Source organism: Cheilinus undulatus, linkage group 11 (genome assembly GCF_018320785.1).
Source record: "Cheilinus undulatus linkage group 11, ASM1832078v1, whole genome shotgun sequence".
In the NCBI taxonomy this organism is placed as follows: domain Eukaryota; kingdom Metazoa; phylum Chordata; class Actinopteri; order Labriformes; family Labridae; genus Cheilinus; species Cheilinus undulatus.
In genome coordinates, this window is record NC_054875.1 from 24,641,055 (window position 1) to 24,661,267 (window position 20,213).

A 20,213-nucleotide genomic window follows, 5' to 3' on the forward strand; every position below is an offset into this window, starting at 1 on the left:
AGCAGCACCAGGCAGCAAATCAAACAGATCTTTATCTACAGCTGCCTACCTTTCATGCATATGTTAACCTTCATAGGAAGCTAGAAATTAGCGTACCGCGATTCGAGCAGATAAGAAAGATAGAGTTGATACAGTTTTTAGATTTTATAATCATTTCAGGCGTTAAATATGAACTTAGAGTTCTTTTTTGATGTTTACAGATATGCTCAGGGGCACCCTCTTGTGGACTTTTCAGTCAAACCAACGTTTTAGAGTTGATTGATTGATTAATACATGATTGATAAGACTTACACTTAAATACAGTCTAGAATTTAGCTCAAATCACTGCTGCTCAATTTACAACATAAACATTAAAGACAAAATTTGATATTTAATTTCAGATTTGACTGATGTGTAGAAGACTGCAAAAATGTGATCCTAATTATTCATACTCACTGTTCAGACCGCAGGGTCAGAGATGCTGTAAGCCAGTCAAAACATGGTTTTCATCGTAGGTAGGTTTATCCAGCTTCTATATTAGCTGGTCTGAAGTCATCAAGCAAATTTCTTCAGAGTGGAGAAACAAAGACTTTGAAAAATGAGCAGACATGTACCATCAGGAGTTACAGTTCTGTCATACAACTATGTATTGTTCATTTGTATTGGGACAAGTATGAAGCAAGTACATTGTTGCCACACTACAGCAGTTATAGCTTATTTGAAAAGTCAATCCAAAGCTGGGCCTTTCCTTGAAACTCAAAAATACACACATACCAAAAGCAGTAACAAACAATCACAGACATAGAAATATGAAAGGAAACAGGGTGCCTCAAGGATTAGTGCAACTTTTCTCAATATACACCCCCCCACTTCTGCTCCAATGGCTTCTCCTATCACAGCTTTCCTATTCTTTCCACCAGATGACACAATTGCCTGCCCGACTGATATTTCTAAATGGATGAGGGAACGTCACCTTCAGCTCAACCTGTCCAAGACTGAGCTTATTATCATTCCAGCCAGCCCCACCATGCAACCACACATCAATATCCAGCTCGGATCAACTCATGCCCACTAATTCTGCCCGAAATCTGGGTGTCATGATTGATGACCAGCTAACCTTCATATGCAGGTAGCCTCGCTTCCGTGGTCTTGCCGATTTACCCTTAAGAGGATCAGACCCTGTCTGACAGAGCATGCAGCACAGCTCCTGGTACAGGATCTTGTAATATCACACAGTGACTGCTGCAACTCATCACTGGCAGGCCTCCCTGCATGCATAGTTAGACCTCTGCAGATGATCCATAACACAGCAGCACATCTGGTCTTCAGCCAACCCATGATGGCACATATCATTCCACTATTCATCTCTCTACACTGGCTTCCTTGCATTAATGTCAAAACCCTACTAAAATGGCTCCTGTTTAACTGGAATCCTTCATCCAGGTCTACACTCCCTCTCACCCACTACACTAGGCCAGCAAAAGGTTGATGTTAGAATGAATGACCCAACTCAGTTTGATCCTCAGAGTCTGTTTCTACTTCCAAGAGAAAGCTAAGGACCCAGCTCTTTAGAGAACACTTTGCACTTAGCTAGACTCTACCCTGCTTTTGTCTCCAGTGGTAGAATAACCCCCCAGCTACAGTTGGCACACTCTGGCCCGCTCTACTTATGAGGGGCTTGGCTCAGCGACCCAGCACTTGATACTGTGGTCAGGATTTGTTGGAGAAGGCGATGTTATTGATGGTGAAGATGGAAGGTCTCACATGGTTGTTTATCATTAAAAACAATGTTTATAGCTGCTAGCACAACATGGCGGCACCTGCATCCAACTGGATTTAAAGCACTTTGTGGCAATACTGATCTTGTTTCCTCCTGTCTTGATCTTTGCTTGTGTTGTGCTTACTCTGAGATGTGCCTTGCTTTGGAGAAAAGCATCTGCTAATTGATATTGTCACTGTAAACAAGAATTGGTTTACTTGTCCCAAAACATCTCAGTCAGCATATGAAAAAAAAACAGTATTTTTGTATGTTTGGCACAAAGATAGAAACAGTAAGCATTTTACCTTCAGCACTTGTTTCTCTCTTTTCTGTGGATCACAATATTTGAGTCGTAATAGAGACTGTAAACAAGCACTTAGGGCTAACAGCCTATGCCATACCCCATGCTTTGGGGTGTATGATCTGGCATCAGATCCAGGCAGCTTAGGCAGAGAATAGGGAGTTACACATTGTATTTTTAGATTTAGCAAATGCATTTGGGTCAGTCCCTCACAGTCTTATCTGGAGGGCATTTGATTTATTTAGGGTGCCAGAGATGGTGGTAAACTTAGTGAAGACGTACTTCAGAGATGTTAGGATGTGTATTGTACTGCAAACTTTATGGAAGGCTGGCAAAGACTAGAGGTGGGTATTATGGCGGTTGCATGATTTCCCCTCTAGCCTTCACAATGGCGATGTCATTGTTAGAGCTTCCAAGTGGGTGGTAGGAGGGGAGAGGTGGCAGGATGGGATGCGCTTCCCACCAATCAGGGCTTACATGGATGACATGACACTGGTGACCACAATAGTGCCATGCACAAGAAGGCTACTGGAGAGGTTAAATAAGAATCTCAAGTGGGCTAGCATAAAGATCGAGCCTAGTAAGTCCAGGAGCATCTCTGTATCCAGAGGGAAGATTGTTGACAGGAAGTTTCTTGTAGATGAGGAAGAAATACCGTCGATTAAGGAGAAGCCAGTAAAGAGCTTAGGAAGATAGTATAAGGAAGACCTTAATGATAGTGAACAGGTGGAGCAGGTGCAGTTAAAGGTCGCTAAGGACTGGGAGATGCAGGTAGATTTAGGAGGGAAACTTGTTGTGCCACAGGAGATAGTTTGTACCAATCTTAGGCCTGACATAGTGCTATGGTCTGCCAGTCAGCCATTTATTTTTAATCCATGGGAGGATTCTGTGGAGGAAGCCTATGAAAGGAAGAAGCTGAGATATGCAGATTTAGGAGCAGAAGCTGAACAGCGAGGATGGAAAGTTAGGACTCGTCCAGTAGAAGTGGGATGTAGAGGGTTTATAGCAAGGTCAGCTGTTTCATTACTTAGAGAACTGGGAGTGCAGGGACAGAGATTGCGAAAGACAGTTAAGGAGATGTCAGATGACGCAGCTGGATTGGGATGAGGAGGAGTAATATCAGCTGGGGCAAAATTAAGGTTGACAAAACCCATTAACTTCTCCATCCGTTGGTTCTGCTTAACCTGCTCTCTTCTCTCTCTTCCCTCATGAAAATGAGGGAGTGGGGGGGGAGAGCGCAACGCCGGGCCAGGCCAGAGTGTGTGTTAGCCCAGGCCTCCCCCACCCTATTACTAAGCTTTCTCTCTCTCTATTGTTCTCTCTCTCTTTCTCTCTGTTCTAGTCTTTCTCATTTTCTATTTTTTACCCTTATGTGTAATGTTTGTACTATAACTGTTGCACTGTAATCATGAGTGTTGTTAAGGAAGGTAGTATCAGCATTGTCACTACCTGGAGCTTGCATGTAAAGGTGTCATGCTGTTGAGGCTGTGTTGGCCATGTGGTAAGATAGGTAAGATGATGTCTCCGTGTTGGCATGGTGGGTAGTGAGAGCTGGCTTGTAAGGGGGGTGGCTCTGGGATGCTGGAGATCACTGTTCAGCCCTCTGGAGGTGTCATGGGACTAACTGGACGAAACACTGACGAAGGAGAGTTCCCACTTGACAACTCTGGTGAAGTGCGGGTTTCTTCCTACCCATCGGTCTGCACAGTTGACTTGTGGGGGCAAATAGTAATGGATTAGGGACTTCTTCACTGAACGCTGATCCTCTTGATAGGGCACAGGTATCTTGTGTTTTATTCAGAATGATTCGAACATATCTTTGGTCCTTTGAGAGTGTCAGCTCATATATGTGTGTAAGTGAACTCAAAACAAAGTCATCTGCTCTGTGATGGATGCAGAAATAAAGTCAGGGAGCTGTATGAGTCAGAAGATTATTGCCCCTCATTGGCTTGGCTAGATAATCCTCTAAATTTGTATATCTGTGCGCTCTGACACAGGAAAAGTGAATTAATCCTGCAGAGCACCCTGCATGTGCTCACATATTTGTGCCTTTGATGCTTATGCTCATGTATTTATCTGTCATGCGTGTGTGTCTCTGCCAGCCTCAGTCGTTTCTTTGTGCGTCCGAGCAGGGCTTTTGGCCAGCCGTGTGATCCTGTTGATTGCGCTCGGGGCCAGGTGACAGGGAGGCATGCTGTCCTGCTGGGCCTGAGACTGGAAGGGAATACTGAGCAGGGAGCACGGCCAAATTTTCATTCTCTCTCGCCCCCCTTGTCCCTGACTCTATCACGCTGCCTCCACGGCTGAAATGAATTGGCTATTCAAGTGGGCCTGGGCACAGCTGTGTACAGAGCAGAATACACACTGAGATGATCAGGAGAGAGAAAAAGAGCGAACGAGAGCAACATCGGAGGAGGAATGCAGACAGACAGACGGACAGATGGCTTGCTGTTTGTCACACTTTACAAGCATATGAAACTGAAGACAAGTAGGGACATTACAGAAGAATCCAACAGCTTTCCCTCAACACAAACAGCGTAATAACAAGACAGGCAATTTTAGGTCACGAGAATCCTCCTCCTCCTCTGTGGTTATGAAATAGTCTGGAAATCCCAGTTTATATCTCTGCTTTGAATTAGACGACGTGCAGACAGCAGCATCCTCTGAACTGTCAGTCTGGGTCTGTAGCTCTGCTAATGGTGTTTCTACAGTACCACTGTGTGCACGAGAGAGAGAGAGAGAGAGAGAGAGAGAGAGAGATAAGAGGTTTGATGAGGGAGAGTAAGTTCGGGGTTATGTGGAGGAAGCTCCCAGTGCAGCCCCCAGTCTCTTTAAATCATCTCACTGACTCAGAGTTCTCTCAATAATGCATACATAAGCCGAGGGCAGGTTTTCTCAAGATTTAGAGCCAGCAGTTAGTCTGAAATCTCAGAGCGCCGCACACACCATGCAGCTCGATAAAGTAAATTACCAACGCTGTGCAGATAATCACTAAAGCTGCTGCGTGGCACAAAACTTTCAGATCCCCTCAAAATTTCCTTCTTGTCATTTCAATGTTAATCCCAGTCAGGGCTTGTGTAATCAAATGTGTTGAATCTTCCTGTGGGTATTTTCAAACAGCTATGATTTGAGGAGGATGTCATCCTATAATGTCCCTCTTCTCTGGGCCAAGTGGAGGACAGGTGCCTGCTTCACATCCCGGCAGAAAGGCAAGCTGGCAGCCGGACTGTTACCTCCTCTCTGCGGCCTCTGCTGCCAACCATCCTGGCACATCTGTGTCCGTCCAGCATGCCCGATGCCAAATACCCTGCTCCCATTGTTTTCTGCTGAATGCACCCAACGCCCAATGGGAAAGAGGGCTGAATACAGCATGGCACAACCTACACAGCCTGTTAGATAATCTGAAGACATGAAAACATTCTGCTAGCCTAGATTCTTGTAACTGATATTTCCAGCAGCAAAGAGGAGGGAAACACCTGCCAGAGATTTTTACAAGATACTTCCTCTGGCTTTTATTTTTCAGGGTTAGACACTGAGTGAAATGGGCATAATTCTGCAGGAGCTTAATTTTCGGACATAAATTTGATTAGGTTATAATCTATAATTTACAAAATGATGCTTCACTTCTCTTGCTACAATCTACTTCATGTTTCCAGTTCATATTCTCTGACTAATTGATCATGAAATTGTCTCTTGCTTTGGATTAATTTCCTTGCTTCTCTTTTTCAGAATTTTACTGCATCAGTGATACTGCATGAAGTGGAAAACACGGGTAAAACAAATCAGTAACCATGCCATAATGCTTAACAGGATTGGTACAAGAATATCTGGGCCCCAGAGAAAATGGAAAATCATTAGGCCCATCCTAATCTCTATTCAGAGAAATGTAGAATCTGTTCACAAGGGTGGTGGTTTCCAGCATTTTGGTTTTCATTTGTAGTACATTTGTTGTATAAGATATATTGAAAATGACTTGTCAGCAAACTCTGGTGTAGATAAAATAGTCTGTTTAAGAACAGAACAATAGTTGATTGACACACCAAAAATAGCCAATCAGCTTTATTCCCTCACTTTCTGAAACCCATCTGGCGACGCTTGGCTTTTAACTTTTACAGACCTGCATCATTATGTGGTTATTTAACTAGCTTTATTCACTTTAATGGTAGGTAAACCGTATTGAAATGTTTTTATCTGGGGGCTGATACCACTGAGTTGAGTGAAGCTGCGGTGTAAATGATGCTTTGCATTCGTTCACGCAGTACAAAAAGTCATATTCTTATTCTCTCAACAAGGCAATCCTTTTATGCAGAACTTTCAGGCATGTTTTGGCCAAAAATTGAGGCTGAAGTAAGGCAAAGATGTGGTGAGTAAGCTGAGAACATCATTGTGTGAGAAGGATTGAACCCTCTTATACTCTGCATGTCCTTGTGTATTACCAGGGGCATGGGAATATAATCTGTTAAAAAAAACAAAAAACAAAACCCACATCTTAAGGGCACAGTAAGGGGTGGATTGCGTGATCTAGGGTACCGTCCAGGCAGTTAGTGGGTTGCCACAAGCCCCTGGTTGTGCTGTGGATCTCCCAAGGGCCAGAAAACTGCCAGTGGTCACTGGATGTATTTCCAGGGTGAAAAAGTCCACACAAAAGCAATCCTGTTGAGCTTGACCTTGGCTGCCAAGTGACACGTGTCAAGCTTGGTCACCCCTTGGTGAATCCTTGGCACCTTACATGCCTAAAACCTATACAGAATTTTATATGTATGACTTTCCTTCTCAAAAATCCTTGCAAAAGTAATGCTGATCACATTGTGCTGCTGCTAGCAAAGTTTCTCCTCCACCCAAGCCTCCTCTTTTCTAACCTCAATCTTACCATCATATTCAGTTTTATGCTTTAGGAGTAGATTGCTTTAAAGTAAAGCATGAGACCGATAACCAATATTTAGGATTGATAAGCATGTGTTATGTGGCAAAAGTAAAATTTCATGTCAAGAAAATTAAGGTAATTAAACTATTTAGCACAAGTTCTCTCAAAATGACAAACCGCACAGAGCACCAGCAACAGAAAACAGGAAGTGATGCTGTACACTCCCTATGTTAGTTGCTGTTTCTCAAAGCCAAGGAGGGATCCTTTAAGAGCTGTTTCTGAAGGATACTACGTTATCGACTGCCATCTGAGGACTGTTCCAATGTCGAAGATCCTCCAAACTCTTCTACGGACTGAGTCCTTCAAACAGAGATAGATGATAAAGTCCTTCAAACACATAAATCCTCCATTCTCAGGAGATACCCACAATCCATTGCACACTGTTTTTCTTCTCTTTTAAGGAACCTGACTCGGGAGAAACCTTCCTCTGTGGGGAGGATCCTGGACTTTGAGAAACCTCTACTATCACTTACGCCTCAGGGTTGATTGGCTGGTAGTTATGTAACATCAAGTTAGTCAGACAGTGTCAGGCAGATCATCAGGTGAAACTGTAGAACGTGAAAACAAAATAATAGGGGAAGACACACCCTGCAGTGGAGCCAAAGTAGCACACCTTTGAATTAATTGATTTTGGCTGATTATGATAAAAAAATAAATCAAATGCTGGTGCTAGTAATCAGCTAAATGCCAAATACCAGTGTCAGTTTTCTGCCAGGCCACATATTTGTTTATACATACATTGCTCGCACAGTGAATTTCTTTGTACTTGAGCTGCAGTGACATTAAAGGAGCTATCTATCTGGGGTTTTAGCAGTTGGCTAATCCAGGGTGCAGAGCCTTCATTGCAAAGCAAAACTGTGTATACATTTTGCAGTGAATGATGAAATCTATAGCAAGAGTGTCTCTGACTGAACTTAAACTCTACATTAAACTCAGCACTTCTTCAGATTGTTATGGACCAAGAAATTACAGAATTTACAGTGCAGACATAAATGCCAAACAAGGCAGCCTGTGCTGGAAGTCATTTAATTTTATCTATTGGTTTTCCAAGAATGAGGCTGAGAGGCTTAGATATATCGTCTATCAGACGTTAATAGTATATGATTGGGTTTCTGAGATTGGGCCCCTCCACCACAGCCTTGGTTAACCCTGTGATATAGCTATAACCACACATTTACACAAATAGGCTGTTTCTATGGAAATGCACTGCAGTAAAAAAATATTTATTTTATGAGAAAGGTAGATTGAGAAAATGATTTTCTGTCAAAAAAATTTGACGCAAACACCGGTATAAAGTTTTGCCAAAACTGTGTACTTTTTAGACAGAATATATGACTTTACATGTAACTTATGGTGATTGAAATGAAAAAGTAACACGCTATTGTATGCCTGGACAGTGTTTTTACTTTTATTGTTGGTATAAAACAGGTATTGAAAGTTTGATCCTTGCTAGTATCCTGAAGTTAACAAATCTGGTGTTGTGACGACTTTCAATAACCTTGGTGTTCAGTTGTTGGTGAAGCAGACAGTCTTATATGGTGAGTCCCCGCTGAAAGGGTCACAGGTCAATTCCAGCTCTAGTGCTGTTTGGTGCTAGCCTTCCCCCACTCTGTGTCTCCATATTTCGTGTCTTTCTTTGGCTGTCCTAACAAAGTAAAGTCACAAAACCCCCAAAACTAACTGCTATACCCTATAAACTATATTGCAGTTAGAACTGAGACATAACAATGAATAAACCCATGTATTATATGTATCCTTTTGGAATTTGAATAATTTTTTTTTTCCATTTTTCTTTAAATTTCTGAGAATTTAGAAGATGTTTGGAGTCTTATTAATTTTTTTCCACCTTCAAGACCTTTTTTACTTTGATAGTTGACTCAGGGAGAAACAAATAGAAATTAAAGCTGCAAGCAGCGATGACGGGCCCTCACAACCCGTTGCACGTTGAGATGTGTCACAACCGCGGATGTGTGGCAACCGTTGAGTGCCAGCAACACAGCGCACCGCACCCATGGGGTATATTGGGATTGCAACACTCACAATTTCACAGAAACAGAAGATGATACCCCTCACTATCCAGGTGGGTTATCCAGAGGGGTTATCCAGAGCTTGTAGTTAATTTGGTAGTCAAACAAATGGGCAGGAGGTATGAGCCCTGAAAATTTGGAATGCAGCTCCAAAATATGGAAAAATCACAGGATTGTCAACTTCATAGATCCTCTTTTGCTCTGCTTGGCTCAGCTGCTCTCTCTCTCTCTCTCCCTCTCTCTCTCTCTTTCACTCTCTCTGGCATGCTTGCAGCCTCACTCCCTCTCCCTTGTGTGTGCACGCTCACTGCACAGGAGAAAAATGACTGAGTGGCTAAAGCATTGACTGATTGTCTTCTGAATGTTCCAATCATTGGTGATGAAGATAGAGCAGAGGAGTAAATACAGAGATACAGATGTGTACACGTTTTATTATTTTCTTCAATTCTTTACTATCTCATCTCAGTTCTTCATTTTCTCTTATTTTCATGGATAAATAGATACAAACATTTTAATGTGTTGGTTGCTGTTTGGACCCTGTCCTAAATAGTGTTGCAGCATTTTGTATTATCACAAGATAGCAGCATAGCCTTAATTTTGGTTCCATTAAGAGAAGAGGGACTTTAGAAACTTTCAACTTGCAAAATGAAGGGAAAAAAATAGACTTGCTGTTGTTTTACAATATGGGTCCAAGAGGCTTAATTGTAGGTCCTGCGATGACATAAAGGCTTAAGCGCTTTCGAAGGCCTAGGTAATATGTGCCCTGGGGGCTGATTTTTTTTAAATATTTTAGGGGGTGTCACTGAACCAATAAGTAAAGCCCACCCAAAACACAAAGGGCAGTCATCTCAGAATCCCACTGTGAATTTTTGTGCCAGGTTTCAAGACTCCACAAGTTTTCTAAGCCCAGGATAATTCTACTTCCTGTTCATGGTGAAGAAAAATTCACCATGGCCACACCCCTTTGAGTAATGAAAGCATTCCAATTAAATTTTCAGCTTTGACATGTCTTCTTACAATATCTTTAACATGGAGGTGTTTGGAAGAATTCTCCAAGAGGAATTTTGAAAATTGTAACATCTGCAATATGCTGCTTTTTGCCCACAAAATTTAAAATGCTGGACTTCCTGTTTGTTTTACGGCATGGGTCCAAGAGGCTTTTTTGTAGATCTTGAGATGTTGTACAAGCTCAAAACTTTTTGAAATCTTAGGTTAAACCTGCTGCAGGGGCTGAATTTTTGAAATGTTGTGACACCACTGAGCCAAAAAGCCACGCCTACCCACAACATTAATTTCAATCATCTCAATTTTCCACCGAGCATATTTGTGCCAAGTTTCAGGACTACAAGAAGTTTGAGCTCTTCAAATAAGTACTTACTGTTTTTAATGGCGAAGGATCCTTCGTTGTGGCAACTGAGTTACAAGCAGACATGTGAGCTTTACAAATCTAATTACCCCAATGAAACTTCATAAATTTAATAAAAGTTGACTGCAGTATCTCCAAATTTGGAGAAATAGAGGCAATTATACGAAAACAGTACTTCATGCTGCCAGCTGGAGGTGCTATGATTTAGAGAAAAATGTTGCATACGAAAGTTGTTCAGCCATGTAATTCCAATAAGCACACAAAATCTAGTTAAGATATGATGATGTACAGCTGAGATATAACAGATTGCGTTTGTATGGCGAGACCTCATCGTCAAAATTGAAATTTGCAAGGATGCCACGCCCCCGTCCTTTGATGAAAATCCCCAGAGCTTTAATACTGGCATACTGACATGATAAGATGTGGAAAACAGTAATGTTTGACAAAATGTGGTATGTTTTAGCCCTACATGTTTCCATGACCGCAAAATCAGATTTATTGGCAAAATAGCTAACTTTGAGGGGCTGCCATGGCCACGCCTTTCGACATAGATCTTTCACCTTCAATTATGTGTAAGGTCAACTCCTTGGACACTGCCTGAGCAAATTTTGGCATGATTTGACCGACTATGTTGGTATCATAAAGCAAAATTCAGGAGTAGTGACTTTCTGTTGCCAGAGGGTGGCGCTGCACAATTTTTTCAAAATTTCAAATATGAATGTGTTCTGGGTGCGACTGTTATCAAGCACATGAAATTTGTCTTAGATACAACAATGTATGCCAGAGTTATGGCTGTTTAAAAATTGATTGCGAGACAAAAAAGCAACTTTTTTGTATATCGCCCTGTAGAGGCAACGCCCTCTGACCAAAAGTCACAGATTTTTGCACAGACATAAATCCACTTCTCTAGGCTGTCCTGACACAAATTTCATGTAAATATCTTCAAAGGACTTTAAACGGCGGCTTCTGCTATTAGCCTGGATACTCCCTATCAGCACTAGGTGGCACTATGACAGAAAAATAATATAACCACATGAATGTGTGCAGAAAGGGACGGTCCATAAATTCAAGAAGTTTGAGTCAAATTGGACAATGCATGGCTGAGTTATAAATAACTTCCTGTTTTTCAAAAAATATGCAAATTTGAGGGTTCGCCACGGCCACGCCTTTTGACTAATGAGAAAACCCCGAATAACTTTTCATCATCCATGTCTCATCTACCTCTGTGCCAAAGTACAAGTCGATCGGATGAAATCCCTCAGCAGAGTTAATCCAGATATGACCCCTGGAAAAGGCCAAAAATACCCTGATTTTCGCTAATTTATTCAAAATGGTGGATTTCTTGTTTGAGATAGACTGTGGGCCCAAGAGGCTTTTTTGTAGATCTCCACAAGCCGCACCTGCACACAAAATTTGATGAATCTACGACAAAGTCAAAGGAGGAAGCTTCAACTTTGAAAACTGGTAGGGGGCGTTATTTTTGCAATTCTGAATTTTCATGCTGGAGACCCAAATAATATCGAAATTTTTGTGAGACCGGATGTACATGCAAAATTTCCCGCAAATTCAGATATATTAAGGGCCTCAAAAGTCCACGCAATGATGGAAAATTACATGTCTTGAGCAAAAACAATTAGGTCCTCACACCACTCGGTGCTCGGGCCCTAAAAAACATTGGTCCTTCCTCCACTGGTGTCCTGGGTATTCAGTCCTACGTTACCCTCCACTGTGACACCCATGATGCATAATCCTGCATTTGTTATTTGCTCTTCTTCTGTGGTATTTTGGTGTTTTCCCTCAATTTTTTTGACCACACAGTCACATGCAGGCACACATACACAGTGTTTAAGAGTTAAACAAGTGGTATGGAGAAATAAGCAGCGACAACAGTGAACTGTGTATGTGTGCATATATATGTATGTGTATTTCCGAGACGGAGGCGGGGATGTGGCCAATAGCACATTATCTGGCCCTTGCAGGCTGCTGAATTATTCCAAATAGGAGAATCATTCGCTTCTTGCCTTTGATCTGCTGTCTGCCTGCTTGCTAATTTTAACCCTCCTTCTTTTCCCCACTACACTCTCCATATACTCCATCTATACTGCACCACTTTTAACTCTTTCGCCTCTGCCTTAAGCTGCAGAAAACACATTTTTTTTGTCTCTCTCTTTTATCTGCTTGTGTGGGAGCACTGTGAGCATGGGTTTTATGTGTGCTCATGCACACATACACATAATTTTTAAATTCCTGTGTTACTCTCTGGCTCTCCAAACCAACAATTAAGACTATATGCCTAGCCCAAAACCATTCTAAAGCCATAATCTAAACTTAAATCAACTATAAATGTAATGTTTCTACTCTACTCAAAGATGGAACCATAAAAACTCACGCATACACTCTCTCTGAGCAAGCCCCTGGCTGCTAAACCCAAGCCCTCTGGCAGATTCCCACAGGCCGTTTAAGAGCTCTGATTATGGCCCCTGCGAGCCTAGTAGGATTCCTGACATGTCAGTGGGTTTAACAACATCCAAATCACTGTCCGACTTCTCTCAGCTCTTCCAGACTGGCTTGTCTGTCATACTGTTCGTCTCTCTCTCACATCATGCTGCAGCAGAGAGCAGGGGAATAACAGGGAGGGGATACAAAAATGCACTGGGGAAAGACACAACTAGGGATGCACCATTTTTTCCATAGTAATAATATTAGCTAACATTACCTTTTAGTTACTTATCAGTATCTAAAGATGTGAAGATCTCTAGCAATATCTATAGCCAAATTTATCAGCTATTAAATCAGTAGAGTTTTTTGTATTTTTTGTTGGTAAAAAAGCCAAATTATTTTGACCATGAGTGATTTATAAAACCAATTAAATGGTAAAACATCCAAGGGGTGAATACTTTCTATAGGTACTGTATCTGTTATTTTCTTTACAGCGCATCTAACACCAAAATATTTGATTTCTATAGCTATATAGCTATATGTCTATTAATTTTTGCCTCTTTACTAACAAATTAGTGAGTTAATGAGTTCATCTGTAAAGCTTTAGAAGTACAATTGCTTGTGTTGTAGTGCTGAAATAGGATCATTTTCCATTGCTTTTTATTGTGTCAGTTTGTCATGTTCTGTTGTAATGATACTATTTTAATCAGTTTAATTAGGTTTGGCTCTTATGTAAGATTTGTGCACAGTCGCTCCTGGTGGGACAACTTTCAAAAATTCACTTATGCACACACATTGTACAAACACATATAAGCATAAAAACTTGTGCAGGTAACAGAGCTTTGCTCCTGTATCATACAGTACTTCGTTTGATTTACATTGTGAGAAGGTCCCAGCAGACACGTTTAAGTTAATGGGGTAATTACACGGTGGGAGACGAAAGCAGCCACACTTTGATTTATGCACACATGCTTCCACATACAGACACAAAATGTCCCTGGTGGGAAAAGCTCTGCCTTTGCTCCAAGGACAACTGCTCCCTCTCTGCTTTCTGCTCCTCGCCTCTTCTCCTCATGATTGTGCTGCTGCAAAGACACGCTGCGTTCCCAGGTCAGCCAAATTTCTCCATTCATCTGCCAGCCAGAGGCAGCCTGCCTGACCCACTGCCAGGAACAGACTTCATGTTCAAGAGCAGACTCACTGGGGAGCGGTAGACGTTACTACAGTGCAGGAGCCACAGACAGGAGCTCGGGCCATGTATCAACATGCGCTGTAGTGTCATGATAAATGCAGTCAAGAGGCAGCATATTAGTCATGTTGTTAGTGGCGCAGCCCCAGAGGAGGAGCTGCCTCCATCAGTCATGAAGGTAGAGGTGGGGGACGGAGCCGCTACGGGACCTCCTATCCTCTCTCATCACAACAAACATCACCCAGGAGGAGCTCAGCTTCATGGAGTGCCATGCTTGTACCTATCAGACATTTTGACTGTGCACACTTCAAAAGGACTCTATTTTCAAGATTTATCCTGCAGAGACAGAAATGTTTTAGAGAGTGCTGAGTCATCCTGCAATGATGAGACAAGCACCAGCAAACTTGTTACTGTGTTGTCTTGGATGTGTTAATATGTTTATGTTTTTTGGTTTGTTCATTGGAATAAACTTTAACACCCAACTAGAAGTAATGATGCAGCTCTCGTCTCCTGGAGGCGCACAGATGTGCGGCAGAAGGCAGCTGGCCTTCAGCTGAGACAGCACTTTCACTCCGTCTGACAAAGTCAATCTCCCTCTCTCTATCTCTTCCCCTCCCACTCACTCTAATCCAAACTTTGTAGACTGCCTTGGCTAACACCCTATTCCTCCAGCATGGCAGCCATATTACTTCCTCCTGTGATCACTTTTGGGCTGACGTAAAGCTTGATGAAAAACGCAGAGGTGTCAAATAATGCACAAATTACCATGTGAAAGTGTAGAGGCAGGTAGGAGACGAAGCGCAGAAGCGAGGGACAGCAGAAGTATAACCGCGCGAGAGAGTAGCTTAGAGCAATCCCGAAAAAAAAGGAGAGCGGCAGAGCTTTAAGTCTCAGGGGAATTTGAAAGCCACAGAAATCCAGTTGCGGATATTAAGAGGCTTAATCTAAGAGCTTGCTGAGGCTGAGTTTTGCTGTGTGGGCCCCATCACTATCATCCCTGACAGAGGTTAAAGAGGAGACGAGGGGGGGATAAGGAGGAAAGGAGGAGAAGGCAGATGGGAGCAGAGAGGAGAATAGGAAGCCGTGTATCATTATGACAGCCGTGTATGCTTTTTTGGAAGACTTGAACATTAACAGAGTGCAGAAGTGTATGCATGTGCTGCTGTGTCCATAAGCAACTGTGCTGCAAAGCTCCTCAAACGGCATGTTCAATACAGTCAAATCACAACGTATGATTCATTCTTTGCATAATTAGACAGAACAAACCAAGTGATCCAACTCTATTGTACCAGTCAAGATGACATGAAGAGACACATGCTGAGATGAAGCTCATTATCATCAAGCTGCAGATGGGTCCCAAGAGAGGAGAATAAAGGAGACTGGTAGGCAGGTGGATAAGAGGAATCCCCTCTTCCTCTGAGGCATTCTTTTCTTCTCCTCTTCCTGCTTCACTTGATGCGAGTGTTTCACTAAATGAAACGCTTCAGTGATGTGATTTCAATAAAGCCCACAAACCCCCTCAGCATCACAGCGATGTGCACAGCGGTGGTGTTGCACTTTGGCACTCCAGTCTTGTCAGCTTGTCAGGAAAAACAGAAAAGTCTGTCCAAAGCAATCATTGGAGCAGCCTTAACGGCACAAATGCTGCTCCCCCCTTGCAGTTTAGAGGATGCTCGTTCCACCAGGGTGCCACATGGCTTTGCTCTATCTGCAGAGAAATAATTGCTTTGCAGTGCAATTATGGCTCATTGTGTTTTTTGGATTAAGTGGCAGATTCCATGAAACAAAAATGTGCAAACTGTAATAAATGACACAATACACTTGTGTCAGCCTGTTATAATATTCTTTTTATATGCCAGCGATTAAACTCATTGTCAGAACAAACTCATTTTATTTTTTTAGGTTTGAGTAGTATTTATCCATCTGTTTCTTCCATGTAGGAGGCATAAACCGAGCTGGAGCAGCGGTGCCGACGTTCTTGCGGACCCCCACGGTGATCCAGCCTCACCTGGACATGAAGCCCTTCCTGCAGTTTCCCATGGAGACCCCCCCTCCTCCGCACAGCATGAGCCTCTTCCACAACTTCAACACGGTGAGGCCTGATGCAAACACAAACAGACACAAACAAACAAAACAAACACACATACTGCAGTCTTTTCCCTCGTCAGTTTGACAGGGAATGCGCACAAGAGGGAGCAGTTTCTCTACAAAATGTGGCGGACTTGTAGGCAGGCAGAACATGAGGATGTCTGCGTGTTTAACTCCATGATGCTATTAGATAAATTGTAAATGTTGGAGGTGCATACTGGCTCTAAACTGTCTCTTCACATGGTTGAAGTGCTGCTTTTCCCACAGGCAGATGTCATGTTAGACAGACTTCACTCAGCAGCACCAGGGAAATGTAAATCAAGCAGTACTGGGAGGCTGGATTGTTTGTGACAGAGGCTGAAGACCAAGTACTAGAAAAATCCATTCCCTTCCACCCTCTCTTTCTCCACCTTTCAGAAAATGTGTGCTGAAACAAGCAGTTCTCAGATTTTAACCCTAGTGACCTCACATGGGGAGTAAACACCCGCCCCCAGGTTTGGTTGGCCCTCCCCACTTGGAGGAAAGTTCCGCCCTCATCTAGAGATCTACCTCTCAGCTGCCAGCTGAGATGCTAGATAGCTCAGTGGGCTACCCTGCTGACTGTGGTCTGGGAGATTAATGGTTCAAACCCCAGTCAATCCACATCCACTCAAAGATTGTTGGTTATTATCCCTCACATCAGTGGAAATAAAAATAAGATTAGATTTCGTTTCTGTAAGCTGACAAATATTTTATTCACAAAATCCCTTCAGTGAAGACCCTGCTTTCCTCCTTTCCCGCCTCGGTTGTTCTATATAGAAGAGAGAATATGTTTTTCATACTGCCTTACTCCATGTACTCTCCTTGATTCAGAGCTCAGAGTTATAGAGCAGTTCTGAGGCAATCTCTATAGCCATGTACTTCAAACACTGCAGTTTGTTTGATGTGGTTTTTATTTTAACAGCGTGGGATCTTCCTCTTCCCCGGGCCCTGACTAACATCTTATCATTACGATTGGACCGTAGAGACATTTAGCTTTTCACTAACTCAGCATAATGCACCGCCTGCTCCTCCAGACACCATTAGGGATTGTCAACACATTTCTCGTCAGCAATATGTAAAATCCATGAGCTCTGTATGTGTATTTTAAATGGGCCAGTGCTATTCTTGGATCATGTCTGAGTTATTCTCTGCGTGTGTAAGCCTGGTCTGCAGAGAGACACATAGCCGTCTGCTGTTACTAATTGGAAATATCTTGCTCGTGCTTTGACCTGGTGTGGTAGCCTGGTAACATTTGTCCAGATGCTGTTAAACACATTTTAATGATACAGTCATTTTAATAGCTCTCCATGGGACATGACATAAGTGGAAACGTTCTCCCTGATGTTAAAAGCGCAGTGCACCCAGCTGAAATGGATTAATAGAGATATGGCACGATGCAGGCTCTCAGTTTGCACTCCTGTGTCTGCTAACACAGCCCTGCAATCATCCTTGCTTTGCTCTCTCCATGCTCTCTCTGCCTTTGAATCTCTCTCCTCTCTCATCCTTAAACATCCCCATGCACTTCATCCTCATATTCAAAATATGTCTGATGGTCCTCAGGGACGCTGCAAATGTTAATAGCTTCAGCTGCAATGTCTGTGAGCTGGCCTTGAGAGGTGTTTTACAGCTTTGTGGCCAGGAGAGGGGGCCACAGGAAAGGTTTGGAGGACATACTGACCTTAAAGCTCCACTGCAAACCATTAAACACAAGAACTGAGCTTCAGTTTTTTTTTTATCGTGTTATATTTAAATTTGGGGGAAACAAAACACCTTCATGGCACAGTTGGTGCTTGACTGAAAGGTCTGGGTCAGGAGGACTTTATGAAATGGTCAGAAAAACTTTGATAAAATGATTAAAATATGGGACCAAATTATTAAGAAGTTAGAAAAAAAAGGAAGTGCAGAGTGAGCAGGCATCTAGATTTTGTATGTCTGACCTATAAAGCTCTTAATTTCCATTTTCAATTTCTTCTGCATACACGGGGAGAACATGTTACACAGAGTAAGGCCCTATTCAATAGATAATTAAGCCAGGGACCATCTTGTTGTGGGACAGCAGTGCTAAACACTGCATCACCATGCAGTGCTAATACAATACAGCATCCAAAATGAACATTTATTAGATATATACACCAGGGATTCCCAAACTTTTCAGCCCATGATCTAAAAAAAACAGCACCACAGACCAGGACCACCACCGAGTTGGTAAGCATGTTGCACAAAGCATCATGTAAAAATGTGTGTTTTAAAGGGTTTTTGCACACATGCGTTAGATTTACGCACCAATATCACTTAGTAACTGTGATTTCATTTTAAATTAAACTAATTTTAGGAATACTTTTACAGTAATAGACACTTTAAACCATTTTAAAGTTTTTCATGGAAAGCATCCAATGACACCCTTTTAGTGTCTCACGGCCCCCAGACACTACTTTGGGAACCATTTATATACATGATAGTACATTGCAAAAATGCTTTGGTAACCTGTCCAGCCCAAGAAATGTACACATTATTTACATAAAATAAATGTAAAATTCATCTAAGCAAGCAAGTGTCAAATTCGGCACATGGGGACACGTGTGTCACTCTGCAGCTAAGGTCAAGCTCAACGGCATTTCTTTTGTGTAGGCTTTGTCACCTCTGTAAACATGCCCTGAGACCGCCAGAAGTTTTTGGGCCCTTGAGACATCCACAGTGGCTTGAGGTAACCCTACGACCCACTTGGACGACACCCTAGGCCCTGGGGTTCTCAAACTTTTCAGCCTGTGACCCCCAAAATGGAGGTACCCAACTAAGGGTGGTTTAGGCACAGTTTAACACAGCCATGCACATCCAAGGATAGTCATGTGAAGATTACATTTTAAGGATTTTTTTTTGGTATTACTTTGATTACAACATAAATCTCACCAAATGACCATTTTTTTATTTCACATTTAACAAATTTTATGCATATATTTTTTATAAAAATGGGTGAAATATACCATTTGAGATAATTTAGAGATGTTCCTTGTGTTTTGGAAGGCATCTTGCAACCCCCTTTCAGTGTCTTGCAACCCTCAAAGGGGTCCTGACCCCCAGGTTGAGAACCACTACCCTAGGCAGTGCTTACTCTCCAGACATACTCCTCACTCCACCCTAAAGGTGTGGACTTTGAACATTTCTAACCACTGAACTGTATTAGAAATGAACATATCAACATGAGAAAACAGCTTTATTAAACCGTTAGACAGTGAGATGGAGTGGTATTGGGTTAGGGTTAGGGTCAGTTAACAACCAAAGAGAACTTTTTATTATGGCAAAAAAATTAAATCTGTTTGGATATTCTTTGCAACGTAGTTTTTTCTCACTGTCTTCCAGGCATACCTTCACGATGCACTGAAACAGCTCGCTGACACACTTCTGGGTCCCAACCCACCAGTTGAGAACCCCTGCTTTAGAACAGACATCACCAATGAACTTTTAAAAAGCCTTTAATCAAACAATGATCCTGATCAAACAAACAGTGTAAAAAGCCATAAACTTAGAAAATTTGTACACAGGATTGCATTTGTTGAATTCCCTGAATTTCCTGCTACTTAAACAGCCTCTTAAGTTTTCTAAAATAAGTAATTCAGTAAAAAATGATCAAAAGTTAAGATGCTGTAAAGCTTGAATCCGCCCTCTGGCCACCAACTAAATAATAGATTAGCATCTTTATAGCTGTAAAGACCACAACATAAAGATACAACCATGTTTGCAGCTAAAGAAGAATCCATGTTGATGTTTTCTACATTGCCTTCTACTTTCCCAGAGATATTTTCATGTTTAATTCAGTGCTGTGGAGTTGAGTAAATTTATACAGGAAGAGTACGAGGGTAAGTGTTTGCGGCTCTGTTTACATCTGACTTTTTTTTTATGGCCTGTTGGGCTCTTAGGCAGAGGAATGTGTAAACAACCAGGATATTACTGTTGAGTCTCTCCTTTACATCACTGTTTAAATGAAGGGTAATTGTGATTATTTCAAATTAAAAGCCCCATTCTGTATGCCTCCTGGTATCTGTCTGCACCAAAATATGAATATGCACAACATTACACTGAGAAAGGCACGATAATGGTTGCAATAACACTGAAATGTCCTTGC

The 20,213-nt window shown here is 42.1% G+C and overlaps 1 protein-coding gene across 1 annotated transcript in view; it reads left to right on the top strand.

The window, feature by feature from the left end:
• Window positions 1-20,213, top strand: part of znf385a (zinc finger protein 385A) — a 113,604-nt gene that overhangs the window by 46,443 nt on the left and 46,948 nt on the right. The window contains exon 2 of the mRNA XM_041799654.1: window positions 15,925-16,076. Within this exon, the coding sequence (XP_041655588.1) occupies window positions 15,925-16,076 (152 nt within the window). The remainder of the gene's footprint in view (window positions 1-15,924; window positions 16,077-20,213) is intronic.